The sequence below is a fragment of the Neolamprologus brichardi genome, chromosome 11 (genome assembly GCF_056152115.1).
Source record: "Neolamprologus brichardi isolate AB-2024 chromosome 11, ASM5615211v1, whole genome shotgun sequence".
Lineage (NCBI taxonomy): Eukaryota > Metazoa > Chordata > Actinopteri > Cichliformes > Cichlidae > Neolamprologus > Neolamprologus brichardi.
The window spans coordinates 22905923-22928647 of NC_142114.1; the positions used below are offsets into that span (position 1 = coordinate 22905923).

At 37.1% G+C, this 22725-nt stretch overlaps 2 protein-coding genes across 2 annotated transcripts; both read right to left on the bottom strand.

Moving 5' to 3' along the window:
- Nucleotides 1-215: 215 nt before the first annotated feature.
- LOC102795858 (immunoglobulin superfamily member 10-like) lies at nt 216-7712 on the bottom strand. Its single transcript, XM_087848368.1, has 13 exons — nt 7627-7712; nt 6978-7385; nt 6562-6882; nt 6205-6462; nt 5557-5838; nt 5004-5279; nt 4351-4632; nt 3306-3587; nt 2306-2587; nt 1931-2212; nt 1689-1794; nt 1530-1599; nt 216-594 (listed from the first exon to the last, which is right to left on the bottom strand). Exons 1-13 carry the CDS (start codon nt 7685-7687, stop codon nt 499-501), a joined length of 3006 nt encoding a protein of 1001 aa, XP_087704494.1. The 5' UTR covers nt 7688-7712; the 3' UTR covers nt 216-498.
- A 5469-nt stretch (nt 7713-13181) lies between these two features.
- LOC102779741 (sialic acid-binding Ig-like lectin 16) lies at nt 13182-20867 on the bottom strand. The gene is made up of 10 exons (XM_087848370.1): nt 20807-20867; nt 20041-20454; nt 19464-19784; nt 19090-19347; nt 15619-15876; nt 15198-15455; nt 14821-15105; nt 14502-14607; nt 14334-14403; nt 13182-13481 (listed from the first exon to the last, which is right to left on the bottom strand). Exons 1-10 carry the CDS (start codon nt 20865-20867, stop codon nt 13182-13184), a joined length of 2331 nt encoding a protein of 776 aa, XP_087704496.1.
- Nucleotides 20868-22725: the final 1858 nt, after the last annotated feature.

Consider the following 22725-nt stretch of genomic DNA (forward strand, 5'->3'; position numbering starts at 1 on the left):
ACACACTTTTAATTATATCTTTTCAATGTTTCTGACAAGACAATCTCAGGGTGGGCATTTGCCATGTCAACAATAAAACAGGAAAAATCATTCCACAACATACAGATTTAAGACTAACATTGAACTGGAGATTTTAATATAATAAAGACATATCTAAAACTTGTATCAACCATGACATTTTCTAAAATATCATGCTATTTCAGATAATTTGAGAGACAAGCTGACACTGGAACATTTGATTATTTAATATTTTCTGAAACTGAGAACCATATTGGCCACAAGCACTTTTTTCTGACCAGATGGACATTTAAAACAAATACTTATCCTTATGTCGTCCTCCTTTTCTGGAAAACAGTCTTTTATCTCCAGTACCACCACCACCACCTCCACTTTCACCTTCTTCTCCACCATCATCTCCACCTTCTTCTTGTACTACTTTCTTAATGTGAGCATCATTTATTGCTTTCCTCCTTAATGCTTCCCTGGCACTATTTCTTTTCAAAGGGATAAATTAGTGTCAGCATACTCCACTTCTTTTGGTCCACGGTTTAAGTTGAGAGTCTGATTTTCTTCTAATAGGGAACCATCATATACCTGTTAGATAGAAAGTAAATAATATTAGTTGTTCATTTCTATCTGGTATCTTTACATTCTTTTGTTATTAAATTGTTGTGACTTTTTTTTTTGGCTTGACAATCAACTTGATGCAATGTTGAATCTTGAATTACTGTCATGCTTTGCAGTTTTTGTATTTGTTGTTTTTGATCATGGCTGTTAAAGATGCATGTTTGCTCATTTATAGGTTCATGATTAGATTTTGGTTCACCAGAATAAGTGCGCAGGTTTCAGTGTTATAAAGCATCTCTTTTCCTGCTTAGTCTGCAAGTCCAGACTGCTATGATTAGTGAATGTGTCTGGTTGGCACACAATCTTGATTGTACTGTATCTGTAGTCATAACTCTATGAGTATGGGTAACAAAACCTTATAGTTTGACCATACACATTTCAAACTGAATCCCAACACAATTCATAAAAATGCTTTCAGGCTTAAACACTTGCAAAATAACTGGCATTATGAGCAGTTGTTTCTCTTCTAACACATGTTTTCAGTTGATCCGTTAGTGAAATTATGCACAAATGAACTTTCTCAATTTGAACTAAACTTTGCGGACAAACAAATGGTGGGTATGTAAAAGAAATCAGTTCATTGTGGAATGAAAATGGCCCATTTCCTTTCAAATTGTAGAAACCTTTTTTACAGTTTAAATGAAACTTCTTTCAATGCTTAAAAAGTTGAAACTTCACTATAATCCACATGCAGTACTTGTTTAATGGTTTCAAATTGGTTTTGATGTTTTTAATTTCAAAAGCTTTGGATCTTTGCAACTTTGCAGACTTTTAGTAGTACAAAAACAATTACAAAGTATTAATCAATAAAGTGTAAATATGGCCACTTCAGCATTCTAGACATGTGAGCAAAAACTCATATTTTACCAGTTATATAAAAAATGCCAGCTGAACATTACTACCTGTGGATCATCTTGACGTCTGTCCATCTCCAAAGTCTCATGAAGGTTTCCAGAGCTCTTCTGTTTTTTTCTGAGAATTATATTTTTTAATAAGCAAATTCATGTTCAGCCTTATTTACAGAGAAAACCTAATAATAATTAGAAAAGTAAATGCTGTACCTGTAATACTTTCTGGCCAAAAAGCAAACAACTGCTGTAAGAAGTGTCCCAATCAAAAAGGCAATGATGACTTTTAGGTATCCCTTGCTTAAATCTAACGGTTGCTCTGCACTCAAAGGAACAACATGGAAAAAAAGCATATTTTTACTTTATTATATTTTGCACAAGTTAAATGTTTTCTTATGTGTTACTACAAAAATCTAATTGTAGTGGTCAAAAAGTATTTATTTGAAAACATATACCATATTTTTTAGAGTTGTTGTGGATTGTGAATTTTTCTTTAGCTTCTTCATTTCCATTGTTGCTGACACATTCAAGAGTGATGTTGCCATGCTTTTCTACATTTAGGCTGACAGTGCTGTTGACTGTGTCATTTGACACAGCAGTAATGACAGAGTACTCAGTGTTGTTCTTGAGGGGCAACCACTGGATGGTAGGTAAAGGAAACCCTTCAATGATACACACACAGGTCAAGACCTGTGACTGAAGCACACATCCTGAACCATTTTGAATATTTGATAGCCCTGTAAAAAGAAATGCCAGATCATAAAACAAAGTAAATTGTGAGTTTGGTATGAATATGAATTTCCGATTCAAGATTAGTGCTGTCTACTTACAAGTCACAGTCACACTGACATTTATGGTCACAATTGTGTCCAGATGTTTTGCAGCACAGATGTACTGTCCAGAATCTTTTGCTGTCACATTTGGGATGAAAAGTGTTGCTGATCCAGTGTCATTGTGCAAATGAGTGTGAATTCCACTCTGAAGATTTGTGTTGTCACTAACTTTCTTCCACACAATAAGAGCTGGAGGGATACTTTCAACACTGCAGGTCAAATTCAGAACCTCTCCCTCATTAACAGTTGTATTCCCAGTTATCAGTGGTCTCCTTTTATCTGTGGAACAGAATTCAGCAATTTATAATATGGAGGGTGAAAAAAGAATTATTCAAGATAACCTTTAAAGAATCATGAAAGACTAAGTTTCCTCGTTCCTCATACTGCTCTCCATGATTCACATCCCAACACTAAAAGAGGGAATATCCTTGGGAATAGAAGTAATATTGGTATCTCATCCATAATTAGATTTCAATTCACTTGTATTTCTCTTTTCCCAATTCAAACATTGAAGGCAAATCACACTCTGTGCTATGGAACTCTTTCTTGAGAGTCAGGTGTTTGGGAATGGAAAGAGAGTACCCAAATGCAGGACGCACATACTGACTGACTATGGGCATGGTGTTTATTATAAAGATGGGATGAACAGAACATGGAAGATATGTCTGTGAAGGTTCTCAGTCATCCAGGTCATCGTAGTCAAAGGAGCTTGCAAAGAAAAGTGTCTAGACTTCTTTAAGTTGCTTGAAGACGTTTCACCTCTCATCCGAGAAGCTTCTTCAATTCTAAGGTCAAATGGTGGAGAGTCCCAGACATGGAAGGTAAACTAAACTGATTAAGTGGACTGAACTGACAACACACATAAGGAATAGGCAATGACGAGACAAGAAACTGAGGGAAACTGAGGGCTTAAATACACTGGATACTGACGATGAATGGAAACAGGTGAGAACAGAGCTGAACTAAATATAGTAGAAGATTGGTACTGTCTACTTACAAGTCACCGTCACATCAACATATAAGGTCAGAGTTGTGTCCAGATGTTTTGCTGTACAGATGTACTGTCCAGAATCTTCTGCAGTCACATTCTGGATGACATGTGTAGCTGATCCAGTGTTATTGTGCAGATCAGTGTAAGTTCCAGTATGAAGGTTTGTGTTGGAGCTAGGTTTTTTCCACACAATATGAGCTGGAGGGATACTTTCCACACTGCAGGTTAAATTCAGAACATCTTCCTCTTTAACAGTTGTATTCCCAATAATCAGAGGTTTCCTTAAATCTGCGGAATAGATTTTAGTAATTTATTTAAGATAAAGAAGGATGAAATGGCTAAAATAAAAAAATATTTGTATATTCTAATGGATGACTAAACTTTTGACCCAGACAGTGATTTTGTACAATACTTTTTCCATGTAGGGGGCATTTTGGCTAGCATGTTTCGGCTTTATTTTTGCCTTGATGATGCAGTGAGGGACACCAGTGTCGTCGTTATTTACAGTATGGAGGGAAACAAAATAATTATTCAAGATACCTAAACACAGAAAGTGGGAATATCTTTTGATAAGATGATATCTGACTATTCTCAAGTATAATAGGGAGCATGTTTTTGTTGGCATGGTTTAAGTTTCCTTGTTCCTCATACTGCTCAGTATCATTCACATCAAAACACTAAAAGAGGGAATATCCTTGGGAATAATAGTTAATAATGTCATTAATAACATTAATGCAATTAAAATCCATTGTTTAATACAGTGGCAAATCAATCGATAATAAGTTTCCTTGGGGTAGTGTTTAGTACTTACATATGCTGGTAAGGTAGTCATAATTTGGTCTAAATATTTTAGGAAGTGTTTTAATTAATGTGGACTTTTGATGATATTACATTTTGTATTGATGAAGGGTCATAATAAGATAATCTATGTTATCTCTCTTTTAATTTACCAATTCACCTCTATCTCTCCTTACACTTTATTAAACCTTTAAATAAAATTATGGCTACTTTTCCAATATATTATAGTGAAATATTAGTGCTGTCTACTTACAAGTCACAGTCACATTGATGTAAGAAATCAGAGTTGTGTCCTGATGTTTTGCTGTACAGATGTACTGTCCAGAATGTTCTGCTGTCACATTCTGAATGACAAGTGTAGCTGATCCAGTGTCATTGTGCAGATCAGTGTAAGTTCCAATATGAAGGTTTGTGTTGGAGCTAGGTTCTTTCCACACAATAAGAGCTGGAGGGATACTGTCCACACTGCAGGTCAAATTCAGAACATCTCCCTCTTTAACAGTTTTATTCCCAATGATCAGAGGTTGCCTTGAATCTGTGAAACACATTTTGGTAATTTATTTAAGTTAAGAAAGGATGAAATGGCTAAAACAAAAATATTTTAATATAAATTTAACACAAAAAGAGGGAATGTCTTTCAAAAAACTGTTCCATTGCTCCAGTAGTTTTCCAGAGAAACAATGCCAAATTGTACAGTAGCTGCTCTGGCAGTGCATTGTGGCCTGATAACTATTATTTTATTTTTGAAAATGTATTTCTATTTTCTTACCCACCTTTATCTTTATGTCATGACATTTAAAACAGGCTTACTGTAACAATACAGATCAAGGTTTTTGGCTACCTATCATGTTTATACAATTATGTGAAATTCTAAACTTTACTAGAAGATTAGTACTGTCTACTTACAAGTCACAGTTACACTAACATAAGATGTCACGGTGGTATTCAGATGTTTTGCTGTACAGATGTACTGTCCAGAATGCTGTGCTGTCACATTTGGAATGGTAAGTGTAGCTGATCCAGTGTCATTATACAGGTAAGTTCCACTATGAAGGTTTGTGTTTGTACTCATTTTTTTCCACACAATAAGAGCTGGAGGGAAACTTTCAATACTGCAGGTCATATTCAGAACATTTTCTTCTTCTACAGTTGTATTGCCAGTGATCTGAAGTTTCCTTTTATCTGTGGGACACACAAGTAAAGTGGGATGAAACAATAAATGTAATACTGTGATGGAATCCAATATTTTTCACACTGAGGGAAATTTTCTGTTTTGGCTTTATTTTTCTCTAATAGTGCTCTCCACTATAGTCACTGAAACACCAAAAAGAGGTAGAATTTTTGGAAGAATGGTCTTTCATCTATCAGAAACAATACTGAAGCTGACTACCTGTCAGGTTTATAAACTTATGTGTATTAGTGAACTGCAGATTTGAGAAGATTATTACCGTCTACTTACAAGTCACAGTCACGGTGACATTTACAGTTAGAACTGTATCCAGATGTTTTGCTGCACAGACATATTGTCCAGAATGTTCTGCTGCCACATTCTGGATAACAAGTGTAGCTGATCCAGTGTCATTGTACAGATCAGTGTTAGTTCCATTGTAAGGATTTATATTGGAAGTCAACGTATTCCAAACAATAAGAGCTGGAGGAAAACTTTCAATACAGCAGGTTAGATTCAGAACATCTCCCTCTTTAACGACCGTTCTCCCAGTGATCTGAGGTTTCCTGTAATCTGTGCAGCACATTTACTTGGTTTATTTAAGGAAAGAGACAATACCATATAACCATTTACCACAAAAATATGAGTGAGCTTCTGCACTAAATTGTAGATGCTAATGTTAACAACAAACTAAACTGATACAGTGTCTTTAACATGTGCACAGTTATTTTCCATCAATCAGCATTTAAAGGACAATTTGATTATTGTAGAATCTCACTGGAGGTTTTCTCTTTAATATACACACAATATTTACAATGTTTCCATTTCTATGACTACATTCATTTTCCAGGAATGTTCTTTATGAAAGTAGTGCTGTCGCTTTTTCAGAAGACGTTTAAAAAAAATTTTTTCTGTAAAAGCACAAAATTGTGAACTTACACATCACCCTTACAGTGACTTTCTCCTTCAGAGTATTGTTCATATATTGAGCCATACAAACATACTGTCCAGCATGTTTTTCTGTTGCATTTCGGATTATAAATGTTGCTGATCTCGAATCACTTTGCAGGTTTGTGTCAGAACTAAGTCTGGACCACCTAATCAGAGATAGAGGGAAACTTTCAACACTGCAGGTCAGATTCAGTGATTCATGCTCCTTCACCCTTGTAACACCACTTATTTTAACTTCTTTCAAGTCTATGAGTCAAAAAGACAAAAAATAACTTTTTACATTTCCCCCCAAAAGTACAATTCAACAAGGTTCACAACATTTTATGTTTGTAGCAAAGTACTCACAGTTAACATTCAAGGTTGAAGTCTCTTCTGTAATTGTTTCACCTGTAAAACTGATCTTACAGGTGACGTTTGTGTTGTGATGTTTAGCTGATGGGTTAAAGGTCAAAGTTGAGACAAGACTCTGTGTTACATCAGTCAGATTCTCAGTCTTGTAATCAGTGCTGTTTCCTGTAATGTAAGATTCAGTCCCTCCTGCTCCTCTCCATGTCCAGGTGATTTCAGGAACAGATCCAGAGCAGAGACCAGGAGCAGTGCAGGTCAGTGTGGCCTGCTGTCCCTCTGTCAGTGTGGGAATCATTACTGTGGGCTTCAGCTTAAAACCTAATGGGGAAACAATACATTTTTTAATTTTTGGTTATACATTTTGGGTGTTTAAGACTTCAAGCATGTTTTTGTTTTAGTCTACATTTTCATACCTTTTACATAAACAGTCACTCTTGGAGAGAATGAAAATCCATCAGGTTTTCCATTCAGTTCACCAATAACTCTGAGGTGATATGATCCAGAATCTGATTGTTTTAGCTTATTAATGAAGATGCTGCAGTTGTTCTGGCTCAGCTCAGGCTCCAAAAAGGACACTCGCCCTTTAAACCCAGACTGAACTTTAATGCTGTTGTTGGTGTGAAATATCATGATAGGATCACCACATCTTGGTTCAGATACTTCACATTTATACCAAGCTATATGTTTAGGTGTAAAGCCATCACCTGTCCTATAAGAACACGGGATCACAACACAGAGCCCAGCCTCTACTGTTACTTCTCCCTCATTGAGAGTGACACAGTATCCACTGACACAGTGTTGTTGTCCCCAGGCTGAGGCACCTATTAATGCAAGGGAAATATAAAAAAATAGACAGTTTTTAGTTTCAAACAGTAAAAGATCATGTCTGATCCTTGATACATTACTACTTGAGACAGTAGTAATACTAAATTATGATAAATTCTGGTTGATAATAGATAATTTATAATCTGGATACATGTTATGAAACAGTTTTATATGCAAATGTTAAAAGATTATTGAATATCAGCTGAATTAGGAGGTTACTTAGAAGAAGATACAAACTTATGTCAGCACTGCTACATGTCACAGAGGAAAGCAGAGCGACCAAGATGAGGACAGACATGCTTGATATTCGATGCTCGACACGTTCAGTCTCTTCCTCCACTGGACAAATTTGTATTAATGCTAAAAATAAACATTCAGAAATTACATCAAAGGAAAGACTCCAGCTACAGTCACACATCTCATGAAAGTCACATCTTATGTCACATGCTTATTTATGTTGTAATTATGATGTGTACATCCTTTACCGAGGACTACGGCTGCTCCAAAGACTTAATCTTTATATAGTTAAGCACTCAACAGGACAGTTTTATGTTAGTATTATACACAGTTAACTCATAGTTATTACAGCAGTGAGATCAATAATATTTTAGTATAAAATAATTAAGATAAAAACAGGTTAAATAATATAACAAAATATGGTTCATCTGCAGTTTAAAGTATATACTTGAAAACCATCTTTACCTATTTTTGTCTTGTTCTTGTTCTCTCTTCTGTCCAAACTGATCTGTGCTGACGTTTTAATTCAAAGTTTCTGTTCCTCACTTTTTTCTATTTCTTCCTTCGTTTTGCAACAGGATTTCCAGATGTTTATCAGCATAACACTGAACTTTACATCACACTCTGTATGATATACATATGTTTCATTTCATTGATTGAATAATTAGTGTTTAGTAGGAAAAATATATTTGAGGAATTTAAATACCAGTAAAACCATATCATTGTGATTTTTGTGTTTTGTTTTGTTTTTTGTTTTTTTTTACGTGACTTTAACAGAGTAACACACAAATAGAACAACTGTATTGCCATTAATGGGCTTTGTCAAAAACTAACATCTGCATGTATTAAAATGGTAGGTTAAATGGAGTAAAATGCCCAAAATAAAATAAAGAATGCCACTCAGCATTTCCCCGTTTCAGCTGCATACAACATCTCTGCAAATACTTCAGCAATTTTTTTTTGTAACGTATTTGTATTGTGTGACAGCTGTACTGTGTATTTTAACACCATATAAGGCACTGACGTGCTCGCTGTATCTATGGAAACCTCTTGTTAAACTTGAGGTGTAACATTGTAAGAATAATGTAACAATTCAGTGTGTGTGTGTGTGTGTGTGAGTGTGTGTGTGTGTGTCATTCCAGTCCCTGAGTGTTCAGGAGTCTGACAGCTTGGGGGGAAGAAACTTTTCCGTAGTTTCATAGTGAGGGCCCGGATGCTCTGGTACTTTTTCCAGAAGGCAGCTTCTAAAATCTCAGATGAAATGTATGTGAATCGTTGGACAATTTCAGATGATCTAAAGTACCCCAGTGACTGACTCAGGGTTTAAATGAACTCTCCTTCTGGAACAGAAAGGCCAGAGTTTGCTTCCTTTCCTTTTTTGAGTTGAACTTTTTTCTTGAGTTCCTGTATAAGAAAATAGAAAGTGAGTGATATCACATGCATGAAAAAAAGCCTTTAAAATAATAAACGAAGATGTAATATCTCACCAAAGAAACATAATGTAGATTATGAAGATTATATTCAGTTCAGGAAGGATAGCACAGTTTTTGTATCGGTCTTCCTGCATCTGTCGTAGGTCAAGACAATGACAGTATTTGTCCGATGATAACCTGCAGTTCAAACTGACAATGTAAGCATTCTCTTTATGATACACAGTTATCATGTTAACAACTGAAAGTTAGAAAGGAACAAGAAGAAAATACTAAATTACTAGAACAGCATATTATTTGCTTGGGCATAAAAATATCAAATATCAGAGTTGTGCTACTGCTACAGTGGGGCAAAAAAGTATTTAGTCAGCCACCGATTGTGCAAGTTCCCCCACTTAAAATGATGACAGAGGTCAGTAATTTGCACCAGAGGTACACTTCAACTGTGAGAGACAGAATGTGAAAAAAAAATCCATGAATTCACATGGTAGGATTTGTAAAGAATTTATTCGTAAATCAGGGTGGAAAATAAGTATTTGGTCAATAACAAAAATACAACTCAATACTTTGTAACATAACCTTTGTTGGCAATAACAGAGGTCAAACGTTTACTATAGGTCTTTACCAGGTTTGCACACACAGTAGCTGGTATTTTGGCCCATTCCTCCATGCAGATCTTCTCAAGAGCAGTGATGTTTTGGGGCTGTCGCCGAGCAACACGGACTTTCAACTCCCGCCACAGATTTTCTATGGGGTTGAGGTCTGGAGACTGGCTAGGCCACTCCAGGACTTTCAAATGCTTCTTACGGAGCCACTCCTTTGTTGCCCGGGCGGTGTGTTTTGGATCATTGTCATGTTGGAAGACCCAGCCTCGTTTCATCTTCAAAGTTCTCACTGATGGAAGGAGGTTTTGGCTCAAAATCTCACGATACTTGGCCCCATTCATTCTGTCCTTAACACGGATCAGTCGTCCTGTCCCCTTAGCATGATGTTTCCACCCCCATGCTTCACAGTAGGTATGGTGTTCTTGGGATGCAACTCAGTATTCTTCTTCCTCCAAACACGACGAGTTGAGTTTATACCAAAAAGTTCTACTTTGGTTTCATCTGACCACATGACATTCTCCCAATCCTCTGCTGTATCATCCATGTGCTCTCTGGCAAACTTCAGACGGGCCTGGACATGCACTGGCTTCAGCAGCGGAACACGTCTGGCACTGCGGGATTTGATTCCCTGCCGTTGTAGTGTGTTACTGATGGTGACCTTTGTTACTTTGGTCCCAGCTCTCTGCGGGTCATTCACCAGGTCCCCCCGTGTGGTTCTGGGATCTTTGCTCACCGTTCTCATGATCATTTTGACCCCACGGGATGAGATCTTGCGTGGAGCCCCAGATCGAGGGAGATTATCAGTGGTCTTGTATGTCTTCCATTTTCTGATGATTGCTCCCACAGTTGATTTTTTCACACCAAGCTGCTTGTCTATTGTAGATTCACTCTTCCCAGTCTGGTGCAGGTCTACAATTCTTTTCCTGGTGTCCTTCGAAAGCTCTTTGGTCTTGGCCATGGCGGAGTTTGGAGTCTGACTGGTTGAGGCTGTGGACAGGTGTTTTTTATACAGATGATGAGGTCAAACAGGTGCCATTCATACAGGTAACGAGTGGGGGACAGAAAAGCTTCTTACAGAAGACGTTACAGGTCTGTGAGAGCCAGGGATTTCCCTTGTTTGAGGTGACCAAATACTTATTTTCCACCCTGATTTACGAATAAATTCTTTACAAATCCTACCATGTGAATTCATGGATTTTTTTTTCACATTCTGTCTCTCACAGTTGAAGTGTACCTCTGGTGCAAATTACTGACCTCTGTCATCATTTTAAGTGGGGGAACTTGCACAATCGGTGGCTGACTAAATACTTTTTTGCCCCACTGTACTTGGAAAGTCAAAGACTGACAAGTACAATTAAAATAAGATAAGTAAAAAAGAAATAAAACAATAAAAAAAAGAATAAAACTAAACAGAAGGACTAAAAAGAGGAAACTGGGGTAGCGACAAAATGTTATGTCCAGGTTATTCCAAAGTTAGGAGCCCTAACGGCAAAAACATTGTTTAGGCTTTTATTTTGGAATAGCCCTAAAAACAACACTTGAGGGGAGAATGTAAGATTGCTATAGGGTCAACACGTGTGGTGCTTTTAACTTGGAGCCAAGACACCACATGCTTTAAAAAGAATGAGTGACAATTCCAAGTCAATAGCCAGGATTGCAGTATGTTGGTCTATTTTCTAATACCAATGAGAAAATGTGCTGCTGAACAGAGCTGAAGTCATCTACAGTAGCTTAGAGAAAACAAAAGCATGAATAACATTTTCATGACATTTAAATCTGGAGATGGATGTTATTGAGAGTGTGGGCTTTTCTCATTTCTCTCACATTTTATGCTTCCATTTCTTTCTTCTCCATCCTTCTGCCTGTAATTTGGAAATTTATCTCAGTGTGTTGCCTTAAAGGAATTCCTAGTTCCTAAATTACATCTGGAGGAGATGGGAATGAGGACCTCTGCAGAAGAAGCTATAAGCAAAGAGTAAGCAGCAACTTCAGGGGCTGAAAACTGAAACAAACATAAAAGAGCCACCCTTAGTGAGGATGCAGAGGTGGTCCACTTATCTGTAAAGTATAAAAGAACCATGACACACCAGGAATATAACGCTAAGGGTTAAAATCATACATAGTGTGTTAAGGGTTAATAATATGTGTACAAGATGGATAAATTAAAAACATAGCTATAAAAAATATTTATGGTTATGATCATGTAAAAATCACAGATAATTTTGTACAAGATCATTGAGTTAAAAGCAGGATGAGTTTTTAAAATTTTGTTGTGTCTTTAAGTGCAGATGCTGGGTTCGGTTGTACTTGACTTATGTTACTCAAAGATGCCACTAGATGGCGCATACTGATCAGGATGAATGCAAAACCTTGTTAGAGGCAAGTAAATGAAAATAAATAGTATATGAATATATAAAGAGTGTTGATATTTTGTAGCCATAAAATCAAAAATTGTTTATATTCTTTGCACTTTAAGCACTTGTTGGCCATGTCTTAGAGCTGATATGCCTTTCCTGAAGAAAATGTTGCACGCTTTGTTTTGTAGGAAAACACGTTATCATACTGAAAAAGGGGAATTTCATCATTACTGTCATAACCTGATTTTGACTGCTGGAATGAGAAGACTGTTGTTTGAGCAAGCAACTTAAAAACAGCCCCAAATAATATGTAAACTGTAGTGTGCTTGTTGAAAGTGAGCAAGCACACTGCTTGTAATTTTAAGCTGTAAAGACTTTTGTATATTGTTTTTAAGAACCCTTACACATGCATTGTTATTGTGTACTTAAGGAGTGTTCGGGGACTTTTGACATTAGCATTAGAACCACTGAAGCTAGTTATATCATTAGCTTGAATTAGATTGTTTGGTATAGAACAAATGATTTGGTCAAAATAAACATTTTGACTTGATGAACGTGTCGGATAAAAACTCAAAAAGAAAATAAATGATCTTATGCAAGACAGGGAAAAAATAAATTTACTAAGCAAAAAGACGTACATTTTTCAGCAAGAATACAAAGCACAAAAACATGGTTTAAAAGGGCATTTTGTGAAAGCACTAAAAGGAAACTCCAAAGGTCATTTGGCTGTACACTTTCAAATATATGTGGCCAGACAATGTCAGCGTTGGCCATCTGCCACCTGGAAACTTGAACCGTTAAAAATCTGCAAAATACATCAAGAATAAAGTAAAAAAAAAGATAAGCCACTATATTTACTACTACAGCTAAATGTCATTGGGCAAGATTTTATAGTAAAGAAGTATAGACATCTAAAAATTGCTTAACCATGACATTTTTCTAATATGTGTAATCATTAAACTATTGCAGAGTATTATATTCAGAGGTAACATTTTCATCCCTGTAAGATTTGATTTGTTAATATTTGTGAAGTTTACAACATAGAGAAAATTGTTCAAAAGGTTGTCATTCAAACACAAAATGGAAATCCATCCATCCATCAATCCATCCATTACATCTGAAGAGATCAATATTTATCCTTAGCAACTATACAAAAGAATTCCTCAATTATCATCTATTATGTCATTCACAGTGGAGTACACTGCCTCATCTTCCTCGCCCTTCTTTTCTGGTTCACAGTGTTTCATCTCCCCCTCCAACATTTTACCGTCGTCTCCACCATCATTTTCTTGTTCTTTTTTTATTATCCTCTTGATTTCAGCGTACTCCGTCTTTGTGCTTTCTTGCGTCCTTGCTGGCTTTGTTTTTAACAGGGAAAAATCAATGGTGGCATATTCCACTTCTTTTGTCCCATTGTTTGAGTTCAGGGTCTGGTTGTTTTGTAATGCCTGACCATCATATATCTGTTAGGTACAAAGTAAATTGTTTCAGTCAGTTATCAGCTACAGGCAGCCCAACATTGTGCAAACTATCCATTTATCTAGTGTGTATTCTTTCATGTTTCAAAGGGTGTGAGTTCTGCGCCATATTCTAAGTCAAGCTATCCTATTTGTTTGGTTTCTCTCTCCATCTGTCCCTATACCTGCATTGTGCTGGTGTTAGGGGTGCACCTGTAAATTGTTAGGCAGTGTTAAACGCCACCTTGCAGAATAAAGGCAGCGTCACTTTATTCTGAAGCCTCTGCCTACCATTACAGCTATGCCTTGTTGTCAGCCCATGTTTTCAATAATGCACCTATCTAAAGTTGTATAATGCGTAGTGTTCATTAAAGGATTGGCTTTTCATTTCTGGAAAACAATCATCTTTCCTGACACTGTCTTGTGTGTTGTTGTTTAGTGTAGTCCTGGTGGACTGAGCTGACTTATTATTGTTTCACCTGATAGTGCTGTGCAGTGAGTGGTTCGTTTTGTGGGGGGGGTTGTTTTAATATAACAGATGGTTAAGTGTGTGTGTGTGTGTGTGTGTGTGTGTGTGTGTGTGTGTGTGTGTGTGTGTGAGAGAGAGATTCCTATCTACATACTATGCATATACATCTGCCTTTCTGTAGCAAAGAGATGTGAAAGATTTTTATTTTGATGCCTTGAAATGATGAGTTTTATCAGGTTATGTGCAACTACCAGCTGCTGTTAATCCACTGAATCCAGTGCGGATTACCATCAGCAGTAAGACTTCTTCCAAATGTATGTGAGATATTTGTGCAGAAACCCATTTTATTATTTGAAGTTATATCAAAAAAGATGAATCAACATAAATACCAGTGGGTCATCTGGACGTGTCAGCATCACAAAAGTGTCATTCAAATGTCCAGAACTCGTCATTTCTTTCCTGTAGAAAAGGGCATATTTACAGAAACGATGTTGAAATGAATGTTAAATTGAATCTACAGAGAAACCTTAGTAATAACTACAAAAATAATTCTGTACCTGTAACACTTTTTTGCCAAAAAGCAAACACCTGAGGAAAGAACTGCACCAATCAAAAATGCAATGATAATTTCCAGAAATTGCCACCTAAGACCCGATGACGGCTCTACAATCAAAGAAAACAACATGAAAAACCTGTTAACTCACATATTGAATTATATACAGCACACCTAATGGCTAGTCTAATGATTGTCTTACATGTATTACATAGGTCATAGATTACATGGGTCAAAAAATGGTAGTAAAAATGTCAAGTGGTTAAAAGTGTTACAGAAAGGGTTTTCATTTAAAACAACAGCAACAACCAAACAAAACTTACCATCTTTTTTGGACAAGTTGTTATTGATCAGCAGATTCTCTCTTTCTTCTCCATTTCCATTGTTGCTGACACATTCAACGGTGCTGTTGCCATGGTTTTTTACAGTTACACTGACAGTGCTGTTGACTGTGTGGTTTGATACACTAGTAAAGACAGAGTACTCAGTGTGGTGATTCAACAGAGGCCATGTGATGTTAGGTAAAGGAAAGCCTTCACTGATGCACACACAGGTCAAACCCTCAGACTGAAGTACACATCCTGAGCCATTCTGTATCTTTGTATGCCCTGTAAACATGTAGTCAGAATCATAAAACAAGGGAAGCTGCAAGCTATAATGTTAATGAACTTCAGGTTAAAAATACATGCCATCTACTTACAAGTCACAGTTACATCAACATATGATTTCAGAGTTGTGTCCAGATGTTTTACTGTACAGATGTACTGCCCTGAATGTTCTGATGTCACATTATGGACGACAAGTGTAGCTGATCCAGTGTCATTGTGCAGCTTTGTGTTAGAACCAAGTTTAGACCACACAATCACAGATGGAGGAAAGCTTTCAGCACTGCAGGTCAGATTCAGAACATCTCCCTTCCTCACAGTTGTATTCCCAATGATCTGAGCAGCCCTGTTATCTGTGGAGAATATTTAGGTGGTTTATTTAAGGAGTTCGGACACAACACTGGCATGTAATCATTCTTCACAGCTTCGACTGCAAAATTAACCTGGAAGATGATAAGGCTGCTGATGACATCACTGGTGATGTTATCCAGTAATGTGACAATGTGTGGTACTTACATATTACTGTTATGGTGAAGTTTTCCTTTAGGGTATTGTTCATATATTTAACTGTACAGATGTACTGTCCAGAATGATCCGGTTTCACATTTTGAATGAAAATTGTAGCTGATCCAGTGTCATTATGCAGGTTTGTGTCAGAACCAAGTTTAGACCACACAATCATGGATGGAGGGAAACTTTCAACACTGCAGGTCAGATTCAGAACATCTCCCTCGTTAACAGTTGTATTCCCAATGATCTGAGCAGCCCTGTTATCTGTAAAATAAATTTCAGTGATTTCAGTGTTATATTTATGGAGAGGGCAAGTTACACCGACATGTAATAATTCATCCAGAAAAATGAAGGATAAGAATGATAACAATGCGAGTTTAATTAATGCAAAGTGTAAAATGCCACAAATGTCAATAAAATGCAAATTACAATTTGGTCACTGTACAATATCATAATAGTTTTCAAAAGGCTCTTAATACATTTCCTCTTACTTCCCCTGTATAGTGCAGTCGACAGTGTTTCTCTTTCTAAACAAAGTTTTACTCTACATCTATAAATAAAAGATATACATTTGTACATCGTCTTCAACTTATCAAAATTATTTTAAATGACATTTTTGAAAAGTACAAGTCGTCAGTGGTATCACTGTCTAAACATTTCAAAGCCAATATACACAGATTTTGAGATGATATCACATATTTAACGAGGTGTGGCTGTAAGAGTTGTTCAAAAGAATTACACTAATTTAAATGCACCATTTCAGGTACCAGATGAAAGGAATATGACCACTGCTAAAAATGTTCTCCTTAAAAGCACAAAGTTGTGTACTTACATATCACTGTGATATTGACATCCTTCTTCAGGGTATTGTTCATATATGTAACTGCACAGATGTACTGTCCAGAATGTTCTGGTTTCACATTCTCAATGACAAGCCTGGCTGATCCAGAATAACTGTGCAGGTTTGTTTCAGAACCAAGTTTAGACCACACAATCATGGATGGAGGGAAACTTTCAACACTGCAGATCAGATTCAGAACATCTCCCTCCCTAACAGTTGTATTCCCAATGATCTGATGTGTCCTGTTATCTGCAAAATACATTTCAGTGAGTTCAGTGGTATATTTAAGGAGAGGGCAAGTTGCACTGCCATTTTCTGTTCAATCAAAAAAATGCCCGAACGCCCCCAAAAAACACCAAAAAAAATCACATCTTTCAAAGCTGTGTAGATGTTAACTTGCAGGATAAGAATGATAGCAACGTGTGTTTAATTAATGCAAAGTGTAAAATGCCACAAATGTCAATAAAATGCAAATTACAATTTGGTCACCGTGCAACATCATAATAATTTTTAAAAGGCTCCTAATACATTTCCTCTTACTTCCCCTGTATAGTGCAGTCGACAGTGTTCCTCTTTCTAAACAAAGTTTTACTCTACATCTATAAATAAAAGATCGTACATCGTCTTCAACTTATCAAAATTATTTTAAATGACATTTTTGAAAAGTACAAGTCGTCAGTGGTATCACTGTCTAAACATTTCAAAGCCAATATACACAGATTTTGAGATGATATCACATATTTAACGAGGTGTGGCTGTAAGAGTTGTTCAAAAGAATTACACTAATTTAAATGCACCATTTCAGGTACCAGATGAAAGGAATATGACCACTGCTAAAAATGTTCTGCTTAAAAGCACAAAGTTGTGTACTTACATATCACTGTGATATTGACATCCTTCTTCAGGGTATTGTTCATATATGTAACTGCACAGATGTACTGTCCAGAATGTTCTGGTTTCACATTCTCAATGACAAGCCTGGCTGATCCAGAATAACTGTGCAAGTTTGTTTCAGAACCAAGTTTAGACCACACAATCATGGATGGAGGGAAACTTTCAACACTGCAGGTCAGATTCAGAACATCTCCCTCCCTAACAGTTGTATTCCCAATGATCTGATGTGTCCTGTTATCTGCAAAATACATTTCAGTGAGTTCAGTGGTATATTTAAGGAGAGGGCAAGGAGATGGCACTGCCATTTTCTGTTCAATCAGAAAAATGCCCAAACGCCCCCCAAAAAACACCAAAAAAAAATCACATCTTTCAAAGCTGTGTAGATGTTAACTTGCAGGATAAGAATGATAACAACGTGTGTTTAATTAATGCAAAGTGTAAAATGCCACAAACGTCAATAAAATGCAAATTACAATTTGGTCATTGTACAATATTATAATAGTTTTCAAAAGGCTCCTAATACATTTCCTCTTACTTCCCCTGTATAGTGCAGTCGACAGTGTTCCTCTTTCTAAACAAAGTTTTACTCTACATCTATAAATAAAAGATATACATTTGTACATCTCTCATGGTCCCCGTGTCTGCCCGGCCAGCTCCACAAGGCCACGTGTTTGGTGTACATTCTCCTCTCTCCTCCCCGCCAGGGCGGAGCTCACTGCAGGCTCCCGCCCTTGGCACACACCTGCATCTCGTCAGGCTCTGATTACGGGTTGGACTCTTAAGGCCGGGACGCAGACAGCCTCACCACTGGATGATTATGCTAGACACGTCAGTGAACCTCTGCCTCAAATCCTTAAGCTTTGTAAACTTGCTGCGATCTCTGTGTAACCTTATTTTCTCCTGTGCACAGTTTTCCCCGGACCCTTAACTAACCTGTTGTTTCAACCACTGTAAAGAAGAAGAGCTAGCGTGTGTGTGACCCCAATCCCGGACATCCCTTTCGGACCTAGGACCACCGTTCCCCTGACTGTATATATCTGCAAATGGTGACTGTGTAAATAAACGTTGTTTTCCCCTGAACTCTGCTCTGCGCCTGAGTCCTACTACACCGCATGACAACATCGTCTTCAACTTTTCAAACTTATTTTAAATGACATTTTTGACATTTATGAAAAATACAAGTCGTCAGTGGTATCACTATCTAAACATTTCAAAGCCAATATACACAGATGTTGAGATGATATCACATATTTAACGAGGTGTGGCTGTAAGAGTTATTCAAAAGAATAGCACTAATTTAAACTCACCATTTCAGATACCGGGGGATTCCCATGATGCATTGAGTTTTTCCTTTCCAGTCACCTTTCTCACTCACTATGTATTAATAGACTTCTCTGCATTGAATCATATCTGTTATTAACCTCTGTCTCTCTTCCACAGCATGTCTTTATCCTGTCTTCCTTCTCTCACCCTAACCGGTCGCAGCAGATGGCCGCCCCTCCCTGAGCCTGGTTCTGCCGGAGGTTTCTTCCTGTTAAAAGGGAGTTTTTCCTTCCCACTGTCGCCAAAGTGCTTGCTCATAGGGGGTCATATGATTGTTGGGTTTTTCTCTGTATCTATGAAGTGCCTTGAGGCGACTTTTGTTGTGATTTGGCGCTATATAAATAAAATTGAATTGAATTGAATTGAATATTACCACTGCTAAAAATGTTCTGCTTAAAAGCACAAAGTTTTGTACTTACATATCACTGTGATATTGACATCCTTTTTCAGGGTATTGTTCATATATGTAACTTCACAGATGTACTGTCCAGAATGTTCTGGTTTCACATTCTCAATGACAAGCCTGGCTGATCCAGAATAACTGTGCAAGTTTGTTTCAGAACCAAGTTTAGACCACACAATCATGGATGGAGGGAAACTGTCAACACTGCAGGTCAGATTCAGAACATCTCCCTCCCTAACAGTTGTAACACCACTGATTGTAATTTCTTTCATATCTGTGAGATAAAAATACACATTTTACAATCATGTTATTTCCTTTTCAGAATCTGCTGATGATTCAATAGATTTTTAAAAAATGCAAACAATAAATAGGAGGTTGCAAAGTACTCACGGTTTACATGTACAGTCAAAGTCTCCTCTGTAGATTTTCTACCTGAGAAGTTGATCTTGCAAGTGACACTGGTGTTATGGTGTTCAGCTGAAGGATTAAAGGTCAAAGTTGAGATGTGTCTCTGTGTGAAAGACGTCGGATTGTCAGTGTTGAAATCAGTCCTGTTTCCTGTAATGTAAGATTCAATCCCTCCTGCTCCTCTCCATGTCCAGGTGATTTGAGGAACAGATCCAGAGCAGAGACCAGGAGCAGTGCAGGTCAGTGTGGCCTGCTGTCCCTCTGTCAGTGTGGGACTCATTACTGTGGGCTTCTGATTAAGACCTAATGGAAATAAATTGCATTAATGAACCCAAATTAACTACCGGAAGTTCATTTAGCACGTTAATCTGGGTTCAAATAATAAGCTATTTAGTGAAGATGGTAGTTTTGCCAGGAACTGCTGCAGTTCCTACTAGCTACCATAGAGGTCAACAATTCCCCAGAAGAGTTAATACTTCATTAAGACCATAAAAATCCTAAATATGTTATTGTATATGACTTTTTTCTACATGATTGGCCTTGGAATAGCTTTTCATACCTTTAACAGAGACAGTTACTCTTGGAATGAATGTGAATCCATCTTGTTTCCCATTCAGTTCACCAGTAACTCTGAGCTGATATGATCCAGAATCAGACTCTTCCAGATCATTAATGATGATGCTGCAGTTGTTCTGACTCACATCCAGCTCCAAACGTGAGACTCGTCCTTCAAACCCAGACGGAGCTTTTTTGTCTGTGTTTTTGTTGCTGTGAAATATTATTTCATCATCACTGCAACTGTGTTGAGATGCTTCACATTTGTACCAAACTGTATGTTTGGGTGTAAACTCATCAGCAGTAGTGAAAGAACACGGGATCACAACACAGAGTCCAGCCTCTGCTATTAGTTCTTGGTCACTGAGAGTAATACAGTATCTTCCAACACAGTGTTGTCGTCCCCAGGCTGAAGCACCTGTTAATGCAAAGGGAAAGATGAATATAATGATATATCAGAGTAACTTGTATTTTTTACACAAGGTGCTTGTTTGTGCTATATACAGCAACTATAGTTTTCACATTTCATAGCGTATTATATCCAGGTTATGAAATCTGCCTGAATATTAGTTAACAGTATCTTGAGACATGTTTCACAAAAGATTAAATTAATTGTTAAAAATTGACACACAAGCCAACAGATGAAAGTAAAGGCACAAATTTATGGTGAATTGTGAGTGTTAATAAAATCTTATCATCTGGATAAATTTCAGGAAAAAAAGATTCAAATACAAATATAGCAGAATTACATGAAAGGAGAAGATACAAACCTGTGTCAACAATGCTGCCTTTTACAGAGAAAAACAGATTTGCCCAGATGAGCACAAACATGTTCGATGCTCTAGACGTCCAGTCTCTCCCTCCCCAGAATAACTTGTCCAGCAGAGGAGCAGCCTCTGCTGTTAGTTTTTGTTCACAAAGGATAACACAGTATTCTTGAGACTGCTGTCTTCCACCAGTTTTGCAACCTAATTACAAAAATACAGAAGAGAAGAATCAAAATGTTTTTAGCATTGCTGCTCTCAGAGAAAAGCAGAATACCCCAGATGAGAACAAATGTTCGATGTGTGACACGTTCAGTTTATCCCTCTACAGAGAAACTTGAACGCAGATGATGTAAAGATGCAGAACTAAAACAAGGGATTGTCCACATTTTACATAATATATGTTAAAGGATGTCACATAATTTGTTAGCAGTCATATGTATAAACTCTATCTTAATCATGTATCATTTAATTAATACAACAACAGAAACAAATGTAGAAACAGTCCACCAGTTTTTTTTGTCCAGCACAAGTAACTTTTGTCAGCAGTGCCATATAGAAGAAAAGGTGGAATTGTATTTATTTTTTACCTTTTTCCTTTCTTTCTTGTTCACTCTTCTCTCCACAGTGATCTCAGTTGACTGCCCTCGTCGTCTCTATTTTCTGTTTCTTCCTTGTTTTTGCACCAAGATTTCAGGAAGTTTCTCAGCACACGTTTAAATGTTACTGAGCAAGACTGGCAAAAGGACCATCTTATATCACACTATGTAAATGTATTTCTCACTTAAGCACTGAGAAATACTGCTGTTTTATTTGCTTAAAAAAAGACCCTCTACTGCTGAATCTCTGCATAGAGAGTTTTCTTTTTTCTTCTCTCGATAACTTGAAGCTGGTAAAAATTAAGGAATTGGAACTGGTGAAGAAACCTCATGTAACTGACAGTGTGTGATACATGCACAGTCGTGGCCGCAAGTTTTGGCTGTGGCATAAAGTTTCTTTTTTGTGTACTTTGCTGATCTTTTGCTGCCACTTGCATTTAATGTCTCACTGTATGTATACATTCAAAACATAAGTAGCAACAAATCCAAAGGCAACTACCCAACTGTAGGCCGCAAATTATCTGAAATCACATTACTGGCACACTGGTACAGCACATGTGAGTGAAAGCTTCACAAGCAACAGTGGTGTGTAAATTCAAGAAAGATAAGAAACATGTTTCCCTCCTGTTTCTCTTTCCCTCGTTAATCCTTTGTGTATTTAATGTGTCTTCCTTTGCTCTTTGTGCTGTGTTTTTCTTCCATGCTCCTGGTAATGTTCTGGTTCTCTGTTTCCTGGTTTTCTAGTTTGCGCTACACGTTTTGAGTTTCTAGTTTAGTTTTCTTGTATTTTATTTTCAAGTTTTTCTACAGCAATAAAGCTGCCGTTTTGAGTTTATTCCTTTGTGTATGAGTCTTGCTTTTGGGTTCTTCATCCTGCCTGGCACACATCACATACTTTGACATTCTTGGGGATTTAGCAGGTTTCAAAGTTTCATACACGCATTCATATTGCAGAGTTCACATAAGTAATATTTTTACGTGCCTCAAAATAAGTTGTATTTAAAAGGAAATCTCACAATGTCTATGTTACCGTTTTATTTTAATATCAATATTCAATAAGCCAAAAATAACTAAAATTAGCAACATGTACAGTAAATTTAATGGTCAAGACAAAGGGTGTTTTCACATCCTCTTTTAAGCTGAAAGAGAAAAAGTGTTGAATAGACAGTTGTGTGTGTTTAGCTGTTTCTTTGAACCACCAAGTAGTTCAGAGAAACAGCTTGCCACTGGCTTTCATGTTGGCAAAATGATGCAAGTCACATATTTTGTCCAGCTGTGCTTCAATGCTGTGGCTGTGTTTGGCACGACACACACAGACGTTTCCCT